This window comes from Monodelphis domestica, chromosome 4 (assembly GCF_027887165.1).
Source record: "Monodelphis domestica isolate mMonDom1 chromosome 4, mMonDom1.pri, whole genome shotgun sequence".
Taxonomy (NCBI): Eukaryota; Metazoa; Chordata; class Mammalia; order Didelphimorphia; family Didelphidae; genus Monodelphis; species Monodelphis domestica.
In genome coordinates this window covers 331111886-331127310 of record NC_077230.1, presented here as the reverse complement: position 1 = coordinate 331127310, position 15425 = coordinate 331111886, and the positions used below count along the sequence as shown (strand labels likewise).

General features: G+C 34.7%; 1 protein-coding gene across 23 annotated transcripts in view; it reads right to left on the bottom strand.

Moving 5' to 3' along the window:
* DLG2 (discs large MAGUK scaffold protein 2) overlaps positions 1-15425 on the bottom strand; it is a 2177398-nt gene that overhangs the window by 1145696 nt on the left and 1016277 nt on the right. Inside the window, exon 1 of one of the 23 annotated variants that reach the window (XM_056825170.1) lies at positions 7690-8434. The exons of the other annotated variants lie outside the window; for them this stretch is intronic. Within the exon in view, the coding sequence (XP_056681148.1) occupies positions 7690-7929 (240 nt within the window). The 5' untranslated portion in view covers positions 7930-8434. Of the gene's footprint in view, positions 1-7689; positions 8435-15425 lie in introns of those variants that run through there. 23 annotated transcript variants of the gene reach the window in all.

The following is a 15425-nucleotide window of genomic DNA, read 5'->3' as shown; positions in this document are numbered from 1 at the left end:
ACTAAAAAATCAAGCCGTTCTCCAATTGATAAATGGGCAAGGGACATGAATAGGCAATTTTCAGTTAAAGAAATCAAAACTTTTATTAAGCACATGAAAAAATGCTCTAAATCTCTTATAATCAGAGAGATGAAAATCAAAACAACTCTGAGGTATCAGCTCACACATAGCAGATTAACTAACATGACAGCAAAGGAAAGTAATGAATGCTGGAGGGGATGTGGCAAAGTGGGGGCATTAATTTATTGCTGGTGGAGCTGGGAATAGATCCAACCATTCTGGAGGGCAATTTGGAACTATGTCCAAAGGGCGATAAAAGACTTTCTGCCCTTTGATCCAGCCATAGCACTGCTGGGTTTGTACCCCAAAGAGATAATAAGGAAAAAGACTTGTACAAGAATATTCATAGCTGCGCTCTTTGGTGGCCAAAAATTGGAAAATGAGGGGATGCCCTTCAATTGGGGAATGGCTGAACAAATTGTGGTATATGTTGGTGTTGGAATACCATTGTACTAAAAGGAATAATAAAGTGGAGGAATTCCATGGAGACTGGAACAACCTCCAGGAAGTGATGCAGAGCAAAAGGAGCAGAACCAAGAAAACATTGTACACAGAGAGAGACTGATACACTGTGGTACAATCAAACATAATGGACTTCTCCATCAGGGGCAATGTAATGTCCCTGAACAATCAGCAGGGATCCAGGAGAAAAAACACTACCCACAAGTAGAGGACAAATGGTAGGAGTAAAAACACCGAGGAAAGGCAAAAGCTTTACTACAGGGGTTGAGGGGATATGATTGAGGAGAGACTCTAAATGAACACCCTAATGCAAATACCAATAACATGGAAATGAGTTCGAATCAAGGACACATGTGATACCCAGTGGAATCATGTGTCAGCTATCGGAAGGGTGGGGAGGAAAAGAAAATTACCTTTGTTTCTAATGAATAATGTTTGAAAATGACCAAATAAAATAATGTTTAAAAGGGGAAAATAATGGAGGGAAAGAAATAGGTTTCAACATGTTACCAATAAAGACTTGAGAAAAAGTAATGATTTGAAAGAAACACAGGGACACATATGAATGTAAAAACACATAGTACATTGATATATTAAGGTCAGGAGACAAGAACTAATATCTCATATTTTACCATGTTTTCCACAAAATATGTATAGTCCTAATGGAAAGCTTCCAGCAAATACATGGAACCTCAATGAGGGAGCCATGGAAGAATATTAGTAAGCAGTATCTTACAAAGAGGAAGAGAATGAATTGAAAAGATAGGAGGCAGGTTGACTGGAAGAACAAGAAAATTACTAAATAATTTAGAAGGCTAGTCACTACTGAAAACTTAAGGTATTATTTTTTTTTAATTTCAAGTTCTTTCAAATTTGTTTGTTTGTTACATTAAAATACTCAGATGCTATGATGGGGGCCTTGCAGTCCCTTACCTAAAACTATATTACAAAGCAGCAGTCATCAAAACAATTTGGTACTGGCTAAGAAACAGAAAGGAAGATCAATGGAATAGACTGGGGGAAAGCGACCTCAGCAAGACAGTATACGATAAACCCAAAGATCCCAGCTTTTGGGACAAAAATCCACTATTCGATAAAAACTGCTGGGAAAATTGGAAGACAGTGTGGGAGAGACTAGGAATAGATCAACACCTCACACCCTACACCAAGATAAATTCAAAATGGGTGAGTGACTTAAACATAAAGAAGGAAACCATAAGTAAATTGGGTAAACACAGAATAGTATACATGTCAGACCTTTGGGAGGGGAAAGGCTTTAAAACCAAGCAAGATATAGAAAGAATCCCAAAATGTAAAATAAATAATTTTGACTACATCAAACTAAAAAGCTTTTGTACAAACAAAACCAATATAACTAAAATCAGAAGGGAAACAACAAATTGGGAAAAAATCTTCATAGAAACCTCTGACAAAGGTTTAATTACTCATATTTATAATGAGCTAAATCAATTGTACAAAAAATCAAGCCATTCTCCAATTGATAAATGGGCAAGGGAAATGGATAGGCAGTTCTCAGATAAAGAAATCAAAACTATTAACAAGCACATGAAGAAGTGTTCTAAATCTCTTATAATCAGAGAGATGCAAATCAAAACAACTCTGAGGTATCACCTCACACCTAGCAGATTGGCTAACATAACAGCAAAGGAAAGTAATGAATGCTGGAGGGGATGTGGCAAAGTAGGGACATTAATTCATTGCTGGTGGAGCTGTGAATTGATCCAACCATTCTGGAGGGCAATTTGGAACTATGCCCAAAGGGCGACAAAAGAATATCTACCCTTTGACCCAGCCATAGCACTGCTGGGTCTGTACCCCAAAGAGATAATGGACACAAAGACTTGTACAAAAATATTCATAGCTGCGCTCTTTGTGGTGGCCCAAAACTGGAAAACAAGGGGATGCCCATCAATTGGGGAATGGCTGAACAAACTGTGGTATATGTTGGTGATGGAATACTATTGTGCTAAAAGGAATAATAAAGTGGAGAAGTTCCATGGAGACTGGAACAACCTCCAGGAAGTGATGCAGAGCGAGAGGAGCAGAACCAGGAGAACATTGTACACAGAGAGTAATACACTGTGGTATAATCGAACGTAATGGACTTCTCCATTAGTGGCGGTGTAATGTCCCTGAACAACTTGCAGGGATCCAGGAGAAAAAAACACCATTCATAAGCAAAGGATAAACTATGGGAGTGGAAACACCGAGAAAAAGCAACTGCCTGAATACAGAGGTTGAGGGGACATGACAGAGGACAGACTCTAAATGAACACTCTAATGCAAATACTATCAACAAAGCAATGGGTTCAAATCAAGAAAACATCTAATGCCCAGTGGACTTAAGTGTCGGCTATGGGGGGTGGGGGGGAGGAAAAGAAAATGATCTATGTCTTTAACGAACAATGCTTGGAAATGATCAAATAAAATATATTTAAAAAAAAATACTCAGATGCTTTCTCCCCTCCTGCCATTAGAGAAGGTATAATTTGACAAAAATATGTTTTGTATGTATAAAATCATACCTTTCTTATTTCCATTTATCTGTTCTTTCTGTGGAGGCAGACTTTCATAAGTCATTCTTCAAATAATATTTCTGTTACTGTATATAACGTTTGCTTGGTTCTGCTCATTTCAATCTCCATATTTTCATGTAGGTCTTTCCATGCTTTTTTAATTAAACTCCTCAAATATGAAACCATACTCAAAGGACCAAAAAACTATGCTTATCCTTTGGCCTTGCAATACCACTACTGGGTCTGTATTACAAAGAGGTCAGAAATAAGGGAAAATATCTACTAATACAAAAATATTTTAGCAATTCTTTGTAATGGCAAAGAATTAGAAATTCTTGAGGAATGGTTTAATAAGTTGTGGTGTATGGTAGTAATGGAATACCACAGCACCATAAGGAATGACAAATAAGATGAGTTCAGAAAAATCTGCAAAACCTAATATGAACTGATAAAAAGTAAAGTGAGCAGAAACAGTAACAGAAATATTGTATGATGATTAATTGTGAAGGACTAAACTATAACTGCGAAGCAAATTTTCAAGATATCCTTAAGGGATTAAGGATGAGAAATGCTCTCCACATCCAAAGAAAAAAACTGTTGAAGCCTTACTTTGTTTTTACTTTTAATTAAAAAAAGTAAAAATAATAAAAAACAGTTAAACTCATCATCTCTTATGACACAGTAATATTCCATCACAATCATATGCCACAACTTGTTTATTTGCTAATTGATGGATATTCTTGTAATTTCCAGTTCTTTTCCACAACAAAAATCATTGCTATAAATAACTTAGGACATTTTGGGGTAAGGTGATATCTTAGAGTTGTTTATATTTGTATTTCTCTAATAAATAATAATTAAACATTTTTATACATAATGGATATTAATTCTAAGGCTTGGTTAGTCATGAGTGACACTTCCTCCACAATAGCAACCTTCATAATTTGAATTTTAGGCTCCTCTAGCCTGATGAAATAGTCAATGATGCTAATTAAGCTATAAAACAAATATAAGGCATACACACACCTTTTCTGATGAAATCAACTTTGGAAAGAAGGGCTGTGGACAATACACACCTTTGTTTAGTGTGGCAAATAATAAATTATAACTGAGAACAACCTGTAATTTTTTTAGTGCACAGTGAATCCAATACAATAGGAGGAAGGCAAATGTCAGAAAGGAAAAAGTTTTGTCAGTCTTTTCCTACTTTCCAAGTATCTCTTCCAAGGACTTATAGTCAAACAGAAAAAATAGGTAAATTCTAATGAAATCAGAAAGGGAGATAGAATATTAAAAGGATGCTCATGCCCCCAGTCTAGTTCTTTTCCACTTAATATCTTTACTTTGATGATATGATGTAATTCTAATGAAGATCCAATCAGTAGAGGGCTGGGATTCATGTAAATCTAATATTAGTGCTAAGACTTTGTCATTTCCCTTCTTTCCTTAGGCAAGAACAGAGGCCTCAAATTGTAAACAATCAATTTAAAGTCCCAGGCTCTCATACTTTGCCCCACAATTTTGTGCGAGTCAATGATTACTCTATCAGTCAAGGGGAACCTGGAGCCCCCTTCTTTGGATAAAGTTTTAAACTGAATAAAATAAAACATAGGATTACCAAAGGAAACCAACTAAATTGGAATAACTATCAGAATATTTTTAAAAATTTATGAGTTAAATAACACCTATACATACAAGCACACATATATCAACTACATATATGTCAGCAAATATAAATTAAATTGAAAAGTGAGTAAGAGGACTGAAAGATTCTTTCAAGGTATATAATGCATGAATTAAAAACATGATGAAATATTTTTGGGACAATGAGACATCAATACACCAACCAATAATAAAGTATGACAACTGGTTTATGCCACTGAATTCGATGATTTTAATGGCAAGTTATTTACTTCCACATAGACCTCATGAACTAACTAATGTCCAAATATTGAATTAAAAAACAAGTTTATGGCTGACAATTATGTTTTCTACCAAGAATATATGAACTAAGTGTTAAATGGAGGAGTTGTATAAGCTTTTATTATGGAAATGGAGGGCTTTATGATGGCAATTCAAGATGAAGTCAAGAATAGTAGAAATTATTAAATGGTTACCCTGAAGGAGCTGATATTAAAAATTCTGTAAGGGAAAAAGTTCAGCACATCTCTATAAATAGCAAAAGTTTAGCACCAATTGAACACCTAGAAAGACATGATCTGCTACTTAGATTTATGTATCTAAAGCCTCTTGTATTTCATAAACTTATTAGATGAAAAATCCATATTCTATAAATAGACTTTAAATATCATTGAGATTTTAATAGATAAATATTCGTGAACATGGCCCATAATATTTTAAATACATATGAACTAATCCAAACACTCAAATTCTATGCTATTCAAATTCATATTAAAAATAAGTAACTTAGAAAAAAATTAAAAGCAATTGGGAATGAGATAAGACAATTATCATCATTATCCTGTTTGCTACTAGAATTGTCATGATGAACCTTTCAGTGAGTCTAGAAGATGTTTACATTCAATAATTTTTATCAAATTGCAAAAAGCATTTATTTTATCCACATATGCAATGGTTTACAGAACACTAAATATAAAAAGAATCCTAGCAGACAAATTAATTGTCTCAAGATTACTTCAAGCTGAACTACATTTGAAAAGGACAAAAATGAAACTATTGTGTCATTTTGTCACTATACTACCTCATTTGATCCTTGCAACAATTTTAAGAGGTAGGTGCTATTATTATCCCATTTTCTGGATGAAGAAACTGAGGCAGGAATCAATTAAGTGCCTTGCTCACAGGCAAAGAACTAACAAGTATCTGAAGCCAGGTTTGAGCCAAGGTCCATCTTGAGTCCAAGTTCTACAATCAATATACTACACCATCTAGTTACCCCAGACAAAGTTAAATATACATATACATATGTTTTATGTGTGCACATATATTTACATACATATATGAATTAATTAAATGTACTGCATTATTTACTTCATTTCAGAAACTTGAGATTTAGATTGTCTTAGGGGTTAAACTTCTTGTGCTTGTTTTTTCTTCTGTCTTTTCTTCAAAGTTTATTTGCTTCAACAGGCATATTTCTCTCCTCTTTTTTCTTCTTTCTCTCTATATCACTTAAAGGAAGATAATATTATTCCTTTGGGACTCATTTTATAATTCAAAATAATCTTTTATTCTCATTATAAAAGAGATAACCAGGGATCACAAGAGAGAATTGACACTCGGGTAGAAATAACCCTGCCTTAATTGAAAGAGCATTATTTCTTCCCAACTAATCCAGCCTTTCATCCCAAACACTCCTGGAATTGGAGAAAATAAAGTTTATTTGGTAAAAGGGAGGTGACAGAGAGGATAAGAGAGGAAAATCAGTAAGTCAGCTTGTCTGAGAATGCCCTGCCTCATTTCTGCAACACTGACATGTTGCTAGGGATTTTTTAACATGGAGTCATTTTGCTTTGTTAAACATCGAGCATCCTTGCATGCAAACTTTCATTAACAAGTAGAGCATTTAATAGCTTATGAATAAAATGGGAAATTTTCCAGATAGAAAGGAAGAATATTTCACTATGATTAGCCATCCCCAGTATTAAGCTTCATAAAAAGGACAAATCCTAGGACTAGAATTAAATAGAAAGGAGCTTTGGTCTCCTAAAATGCCTTCTTACTCACAGTTCTCAAATAAGGGAATTTTCTCTGAGAATATTATATTAAACACATATAAACTAAATTACTTAGAAGATAGCATTATTTAAGTGAACTCAATAATCCTTTATTTAATGCCTACACTGAGCAAAGCATAGTCCCTGCCTTCTAAAAGCTTACAGGCTGAGGAAAGGATGAAGGAGGGAAATACAATATGCATGCAAATATTTATACAAACAGCATAATTTCCAGAGGAAAAGGGTGATAATGAATGCAGAGGGGTTGGGATTATTGTGATCATTCATTAAAAATAACATATAAAAGAACAAGAAAAGAAAGATCTACTGGAGGTGAAGGCAAGAGACTAGAATCTATAATGAGTATGAAATGTCAAAAGTAACATAATCCTATTTCCCTTATTTTCAGATTGTGCATATATTTTAAGTTGCCTATAACCAATCCTCCCCTTAGCTAGAACACCACTGAGTGTGCAGCAAATGGCAGGATGGCAGGACTGAAATCTTCCTGCGCTAAAACAATAAGAACAACTACCCTAGTCAATAAATTATGCAACTTAGAAAAAGCTCTGCTTTGTTGATGGATACCACTAACATGTTCTTTTTATTTCTACTTTTCATGAGTTATGTCAAAACTGAGACTTTAGGAACATGATCTAGTGGAGCGAGAGTGTTGGACTAAGACCCCAAGAGACCTGTGTTTAAGCTGTCATATTATTTTCTTAAACTCTCTGGGCCTCAGTTTCCTCTGCTGTACAAAGAAGATAATAAAAGTACCACTATCCCTCAGGGAAATTTGAGCAAAACATTTTTATAAATGTTACAACCCTATAGAAACATAAGCAGTCATTACCTTCATATTCCCTGCACTTAAGATGTCTTTATGTCTCATCTTGCCTTAATTTTACTGACAGTACCAAAGATCACATTACCTGAAAGCCACTTAAGCTACGTTTGTGCTTCCTCTGAGCACTCCCCTCCAGAGTCTGGCGCCATCTGAACAGTGTAAGAAGGGCTGGCCACTTTGGTTGGCTGAAATCTTGGTGGTTTCCCTTTTGCATGGCCAATGAACACCTTTTCTGGTGTAAATCTCCATGGGAAGGGGCTTCCACACTGGGTTCTCTTCCTTTCTCTTGTAGCAAGGACAAGTTATTTGCCTCTGTGGAGTTCATGGTTTCCTTTGTTCACTGATCCTTCCCTTCCACCCGTCTCATGTGACTCTGACAGGAAGACACATTTATTTTCTCTCCTCAACCCGGCAGTCCAAATTCCTTGAAAATGTCTCCAGTTTTTAGTGGAACATTCTTTCACCAAAGTTACCGCTGGACTGTCTCCGCCAGGAAAGGCTAAAAACCAAAGTTCTGGGGTAGCCACCGCAGTTGAATTTTACTCAGCAATCACCCTGAAATATGTCCTTACTGTCATCTGATCCAGCCCTGGGGTTTCAGAGCTTGATACTCCATAACTCACAATGCTCAACCAGAAACAGCTGTGGGTCAGCAAAAATCCCACTTTCACACTCTCTGTTTGGCTTATCGTAATATAAGTGTTATGCTTGCCTATTTTGCTTTGGCCGAAAGCAGCCTGTATCGTAAGTGCAATCATGCAGCATGAACATATAATGAAAAACAGGTTTTGTTGACTGACGAATCAGTTTATCCAATGGTGATGCAGAATCCCTATAGAATGGTGGGGAAGGCAGAGAAGGAAGTAGAAAAGTAAAAGAGCCCTAAATAAAATTTGCATAGCCAAATAATTAATTACTAAGGGGCTGCATATGCTCCTGGGGGCAGCTGTACCAGATTTAAAAAAACAAAACAAAACAGGATCAATCACACAGCCCCAGTCCAGGCAAGGACATACCTCTTCTCCCACAAGTAATTTTCAATGCTGCCTATGGGGAAAAAATGTTATCCAATAAAGGGATACATTGGAGGAGGGTGGGGGGAGTGTGGTGGTAGGGAGGTGTGGAAGGGTCTGTTGTTTTTTTTTCCCTTTAATTTCTAACAGGAATATGTTCTGCAGATCATTATTTTATATTTCCGAATGACCATACTCTGCCACAGGTTTGGAGATGCAGAGAAGCCAGGATATTGGCATCTAGGACTGTGGTTAAAGGACCAGAGGGAAAGGGATGCCTTGTAATAGAAGGCAGTGGAGCAAGGAAAATGGGGCAGCACATTTCTTGAAAAAACTGTTTGCATTCATATCTTCCACTTTTCCTTTCACACACTGCTTTGCTCTTTGCAATCTGGCCTCTGATGTTCACTCAACGGAAACTTCCTCCAAATTTGCCAAGAGGCTCGTAATTTCATGAGATCTGATGGATTTACACCATTCTTCATTACTATTTACCAATCTGCTGGTTTTTTAAAATCACTATTAACTACCTTTTCCTGCTGGATAATCTTCCTTCCCTGGGTTTTGTGACACAATTCTCTCCTAGATCTACTATCCTTACCACTTATTCCTTCTTCTTTCTGACTATCCCATCCCCAAACTGTGAGTGTTTCCCCAAAATCTGTCCTAGGTCTTCTCTTCTTCCTCTAAACACTTTCTTGCTAACATCATAAACTCCCATAGGTTTAATTATGATGTCTCTGCAGGTGACTTCCAGATTTATATATCTAGCCCTGGTCTCTCCCTTCAATTTCCATCCTCCATTCTCCATTGCCTACTACATATTTGGAAAAGGATGTCACTGAGACACCTCAAAATTGACCTGTCCAAAGCTGAACTCATCTTTCCCACAAAAATGACCCTCCTCCAAATTTCCCTATTTCCATCACAGGCACCATCGTTTTTTCAGTCTCATAGATTCATAATGTTGGTGTGGTCCACAACACCTCATTTTGCCTCATTCAATATATACAGACAGATATCAAATCTTGGTGGTGTATGTTCATAATATCTCTCAAATTTGAGGGCTTCTCTCTGCTCATACAAGATCCACCTATATTTAGGTCCACATTGCCTCTCCTAGACTATTGAAATAGCCCCCAAATGGCAATTCTTCCCCATATCTCTCACAACCCCAGTCCATCCTACATACTGTTTCCAAATTGATTTATCTTAAGTGTAGATCTTACTCTGTGATGTATCTATTGAAATCCAGTGGCTCTATATTTTTTCTTCCAATCCATTAAAAGGTCCTCTGCTCATCAAAACAAACAAACAAACAAACAAACCTTTGCAATCTGATCCCCATGTATCTTTCCAATCTCATTGGATATTGTACTTCTCCCTTATTCTATTATAATGACATCTTTATGCCTCACATGATAATCTCACTCCTTTATGCCTTTTCACTGACAATTCGTCCATCTTGGAATGTATTCCTTTCTCACTTCCAATTTATAGAACAATATTTGTGGCTCAGGCAATACTTTTTACATGAAATCTTTCCTATTTCCTCCTAACTGCTATTGCTGTCCTCTCTTAAAGTGCCTTGTATTTACCTACTTGTTTATTTGTATTTATGCTATTTTCTTTATAAATGTCTAGAGCTTCATATCTTCCATTCCACCTTTTTAGTGTTCTTATGCTTTACTTTCTCCTTACTCTTCCCTCCATACATCCTGGACACCTTGCTATTACTTGTATATAACACACCCACTCCTGACTCAAGGCATTTTCCCTGGATCCTTCCATTCTTGGAATTCTTTTCCTCTTCATCTCTGCTTCCTGGATTCCCTGAATTCTTTCAATTCTCATATAAAAATCACACTTCTTAGAAATGTCTTTCCTGATTCTCTTTAATGCAAACTCTTTCTCTCTGTTAATTATCTCCCATTTGGTCTGTATATAACACATATGCATACATACACGCACATATATGAATATATATCTTTTTTGTGGATAATGGTTTTCATGTTGTCTCCCCCATCAGACTGAGCTCTTTGCTCACAGTAGGACTTATTCCTTTCTTTGTAATCCCATGATTAGCACAATATCTGCCACTAGTAGGTGCTTTACAAATGCTAACTATATGAATGAATGCTTTATATTTGCTGTCTTTCTCAGTAAAATATAAAGCCCTTGTAAATTAGAGCTATTTTATTGCTTATATGTATTTAGATTCACAATTCCTGGAACAAAGTGGAGTCTTCATAAATACTTGCTAAGTGATAATTAGTTGATGGAGGAAGGATGACAAGGGGAGGAAATATTGAAGGCCAAAAAAGCTAAATTTAATGTTTTGGCATTTCAGCTGATGGTGAGTGTTCAACATTATAACCTGTGCTAAATTCATACTTGCTAAAGATCATAGTACTTGAAGTCAGAATATCCTGGGGTCCCACTCCTAACACCTACTAGTTGTTAGACTGTGGATTTTTCATGAAACATCTATAAGCCTCATTTTCCTCATTTGTAAGATAATGATAAGAAGACCAGCAGTTCCTACTTTGAAGGAACTTAAATATAAATGTTGAGTGATTTAAATGGAAAATTTAAAGGGCTAACATGGAAATGAGAATAAAAATATTTTGTAAACTTTAAGGATAATTTGATGGTAAGTAAGAAAAAGAAAATTTAAGGTTTAAATGTATAAGGATATTTCTAATTCTTAAAATTTTTGATCAGTAGTAGAGCAGTTAGAAAGAGTATACATAGACAGAGGGTATGGAAGTAGTCTGATTAGGATGATATCATATGTGAAAAAAAATCAAGAGGTGAATAAGAGGATTGTACTGAGAGGAAAGGGGAGAGATGGAATAAGATAAATTATCTCACCTAAAGAGGAAGGAAAAATTATTGCAGTGGGGGGGGGGGAAGGGTGGTGACAGGCAAGGCTTAAACCTTACTCTTATTGTAACTGGATCAGAGAGAGAATAACAACTATAATCATTTGGGTGTAGAATCCTATTTTGCCCTATAGAGAAATAGGAGGGGAAAAAGACAAGGGAAGGGGAGTGGTAATAGGAGGGAAGGGGAAGAAGGGGGGGTAATAAAAAGAAAAATACCAGTGAGAAGGGACAGAGAGAAAGGAAAAAGAGGAAATTTGAAAGGGGAAAATAAGATAAAGGAGAGTATACAGTAATCATAACAAAGAATGTTAATGGAATGAACTCACCCATAAAACAGAAGTGGATAGCAGAGTAGATTAAAAACCAGATATCTAATCTATATTGTTTATAAGAAATGGATTAGAGACAGGGTGACATACACATAGTAAAAGAAAGAAACTCGGTTATAATTTATTGTGCATCATCTGAAGTAAAGGAAAAGCCGGAGTAGCAATCATGACCTCAGACAAAGGTAAAGCAAAAATAAATCTGATAAAAAGAGATGAAGAAGGAAATAAACAATGAAGTAATATTAATACTAAACATATATGCATCAAATGATATAGCCTCCAAATTTTAAAAGGAGAAATTAAATTAATATCAGGAGGAAATAGACGGTAAACGTATACTAATCAGGGACCTCATCTTCCAACTTTCAGATCTAGATAAATCAAACCAAAAAATAAACAAGAAAGCAGTAAAAGCAGTGAATGAAATCTTAGAAAGGGGAGAACTAGTAGATCTCTGGAGACAACTGAATGGAAATAGAATGGTATATACCTTCTTTTCATCAGTGCATGGCTCCTGCACAAAAATTGACCATGTATTATTAGGACATAAAATCTTCACAATCAAATGCAAAAAAATAAAAATAAAAAAATTCATCCTTTTCAGATCATAACATTGATTAATTTGATTTTTATAAAGGAAAGAAAATCAAATAATCAGTATCAAAAATGAAATGGGTGAACTCACCACCAATGAAGAGGAAATTAAAGCAATCATTAAGAGCTATTTCGCTCAATTATATGCCCCTAAATCTGACAATATAAGTGAAATGAATAAATATTTATAAAAATACAAATTGCCCAGATTAACAAAAGAGGAAATTGAATACTTAAATAATCCCATCTCAGAAAAAGAAATTGAACAAATTATCAATGAACTCATTAAGAAAAAAAATCCCCAGGGCCAGATGGATTCACAAGTGAATTCTATCAAACATTTAAAGAACAAGGAATCCCAATACTACATAAACTATTTGGGAGAAAAGGCAGATAAGGAATCATATCAAATTCTTTTTATGAAACAAATATGGTACTGTTACCTAAGCCAGGAAGAGCAATAACAAAGAAAAGCTATTGGTTAATTTCATTAATGAATATAGATGCAAATATTTTAAATAAGATAATAGCAAGAAGTCTACAGCACTATATCACAAGGACCATTCCCTATGACTACATAGTATTTACACCAGGAATGCAGGGCTGGTTTAATATTAGGAAAACTATCAGCATCATTGATCATACCAATAACCAAATAACAGAAATCATATTATTATCTCAATAGATACAGAAAAAAACCTTTGAGAAAATATAAACCCATTCCTATTAAAAATCATAAAAGATTGGAATAAATGGTTTATTCCTTAAAATGACAAGTAGTATCTACCTAAAACCTTCAGCAGGTATATCATGTAATGGCATAAGTTAGAAGCCTTCCCAATAAGATTTGGAGTAAAGCAAGGATGTCCATTATCACCACTATTATCAATATTGTAATAGATAGTCTATCAGCAATTAGAGAAGGAAAAAGAACTTGAAGGAATTAAAATAGGCAATGTAGAATCTAAACTATGATGCCTTGGGGATGATATGATGGTATCCTTAGAAAATCCTAGAAAATCAAGTTTAAAAAGTACTTGAATTTAGAGATATATGATTTAGAAATAAAGTGATATAATAACTAAATAAGGGGAACACAGAATAGTTTACTTGGCAGATCTTTGGAGAAGGGGAAAATTTATAACCAAACAAAAAATAGGGAACATATAATATTTAAAATAAGTAACTTTGATTATATTAAATTAAAAAGCTTTTGTACAAACAAAACTAATGTAACCAAGACTGAAGGAAACAACAAATTGGGGAAATGTTTTTCTAATAAATTTCTCTCATAAAGGTTTAATTTCTCAAATTTATAAAGAACTAATTCAAATTTATAAAATTTGAGGCATTCCACAATTGACAAATGGTCAAAGGATATGAATATGCAATTTTATATTTTATATGAAAAATCAAAGCCATCAATAATCATATAAAATGTTCTGAATAACTTTTGATTAGAGAAATGGAAATTAAAAAAAAAAACTCTGAGGTACCATCTCACATGTATCAGATTGGCCAATATGTCAGTAAAGGAGAAATGTTGGAGGAGGTGTGGCAAAATTAGGACAATGATACATTGTAGGTGGAGTAGTACACTGATCTAATCATTCTGGATGAAAATTTGTAACTATGCCCAAAGGGATATAAAACTGTGCATACCCATTGATCCAGTAATACCACTACTGGGTCTATATCCCAAAGAGATCATAAAAATGGAGTAAAAATCTACTCATACAAAAGTATTTATAGAAGCTCTATTCATAGTTGCAAAGATTTGGAAATTAAGATAATATACACCAATTGGGGAATGAGTGAACATATTGTACATGTGATGGAATACTATTGTGCTATGAGGAATTATAAGCAAGATGATTTAAGAAAAAGCGTCAAAAAACTACAGTAATAGATGCAGAGCAAATGAGCAGAACTAGGAGAATATTGTACACAATAACAACAATATTGTATAATGATTATCTGTGAAAACTTGGCTACTCTCAGCAATGCAATGATCTGAGACAATCCTGAAAGACTTATGATGGCGAAATGCTAGTCACCTCCAGAGAAAGAACTATTGGAGTCATCTTTCACATTAGTGTATTTATGGTTTTATTTGGGGGGTTTGGTTATATATGAGTGTGGTCTTACCCCAATGGCCAATATGGAAGTGTGTTTTGCAGTACAATACAAATAAAATACATATATATTTTATTTTTTAAAAAAGAAAAAAAGATGTAGTGATTGGAAAGGACTGTAGTGGGACAAGATATTTGGTACCCTACCTTCTATAAACTAACTATACCAATATGCAGAGCAATTTTATTCTGTGCCTCATTATCCTCACCTCTAAAACAAAGAGGTTTGTTGAACTCTTTTCCCATAATCAAAATTCTACTATTTTTATATGATTTTGTGTCATAGAAAGACCTTTGCACTGCAAGTCTGGAGAAAGGGTCAAATCCTACTTCAGATTCTAACAGCTCAATGACACTGGGTGAGTAAGTTAATCTCTCTATTTCTTATTTATTAAATAATAATGACTGTATCACCTGCCTTATAGGGTTGTTATGAAATTTAAAATGAAGATTGTATAAGTAAAATGCATTGAAAAACACTGAAATGTTTAGATGAATGCACTGTGAGATGAAAAAATAATTATGATCAATAATATGATCAATAAAATCATTATAATAAAATAATTTTATATAAGCAATGGTGTTTATGAATATTTTTCTCTATGAAAGTAGGGAATTTGTCTAATTTGAAATTTATATCTCTTCACATTATTAGAAGACTGTCCTGTGCCAAAAAATATTTAGTGTAAGTTGAATTGAATAAGAGAAACAAATTGCTAAGAGGTTTGGAAGGGAGAATGAGAAGTGGTATGGACCATAAAACTGAATGCTTCAAGGAAGTGATAATATTTGTGCTGGAATTAGAAAAACAGAATGGGGTCCTAGAATTTCAGAGTTTTTTGAAGGGGCATCTGAAGGCATT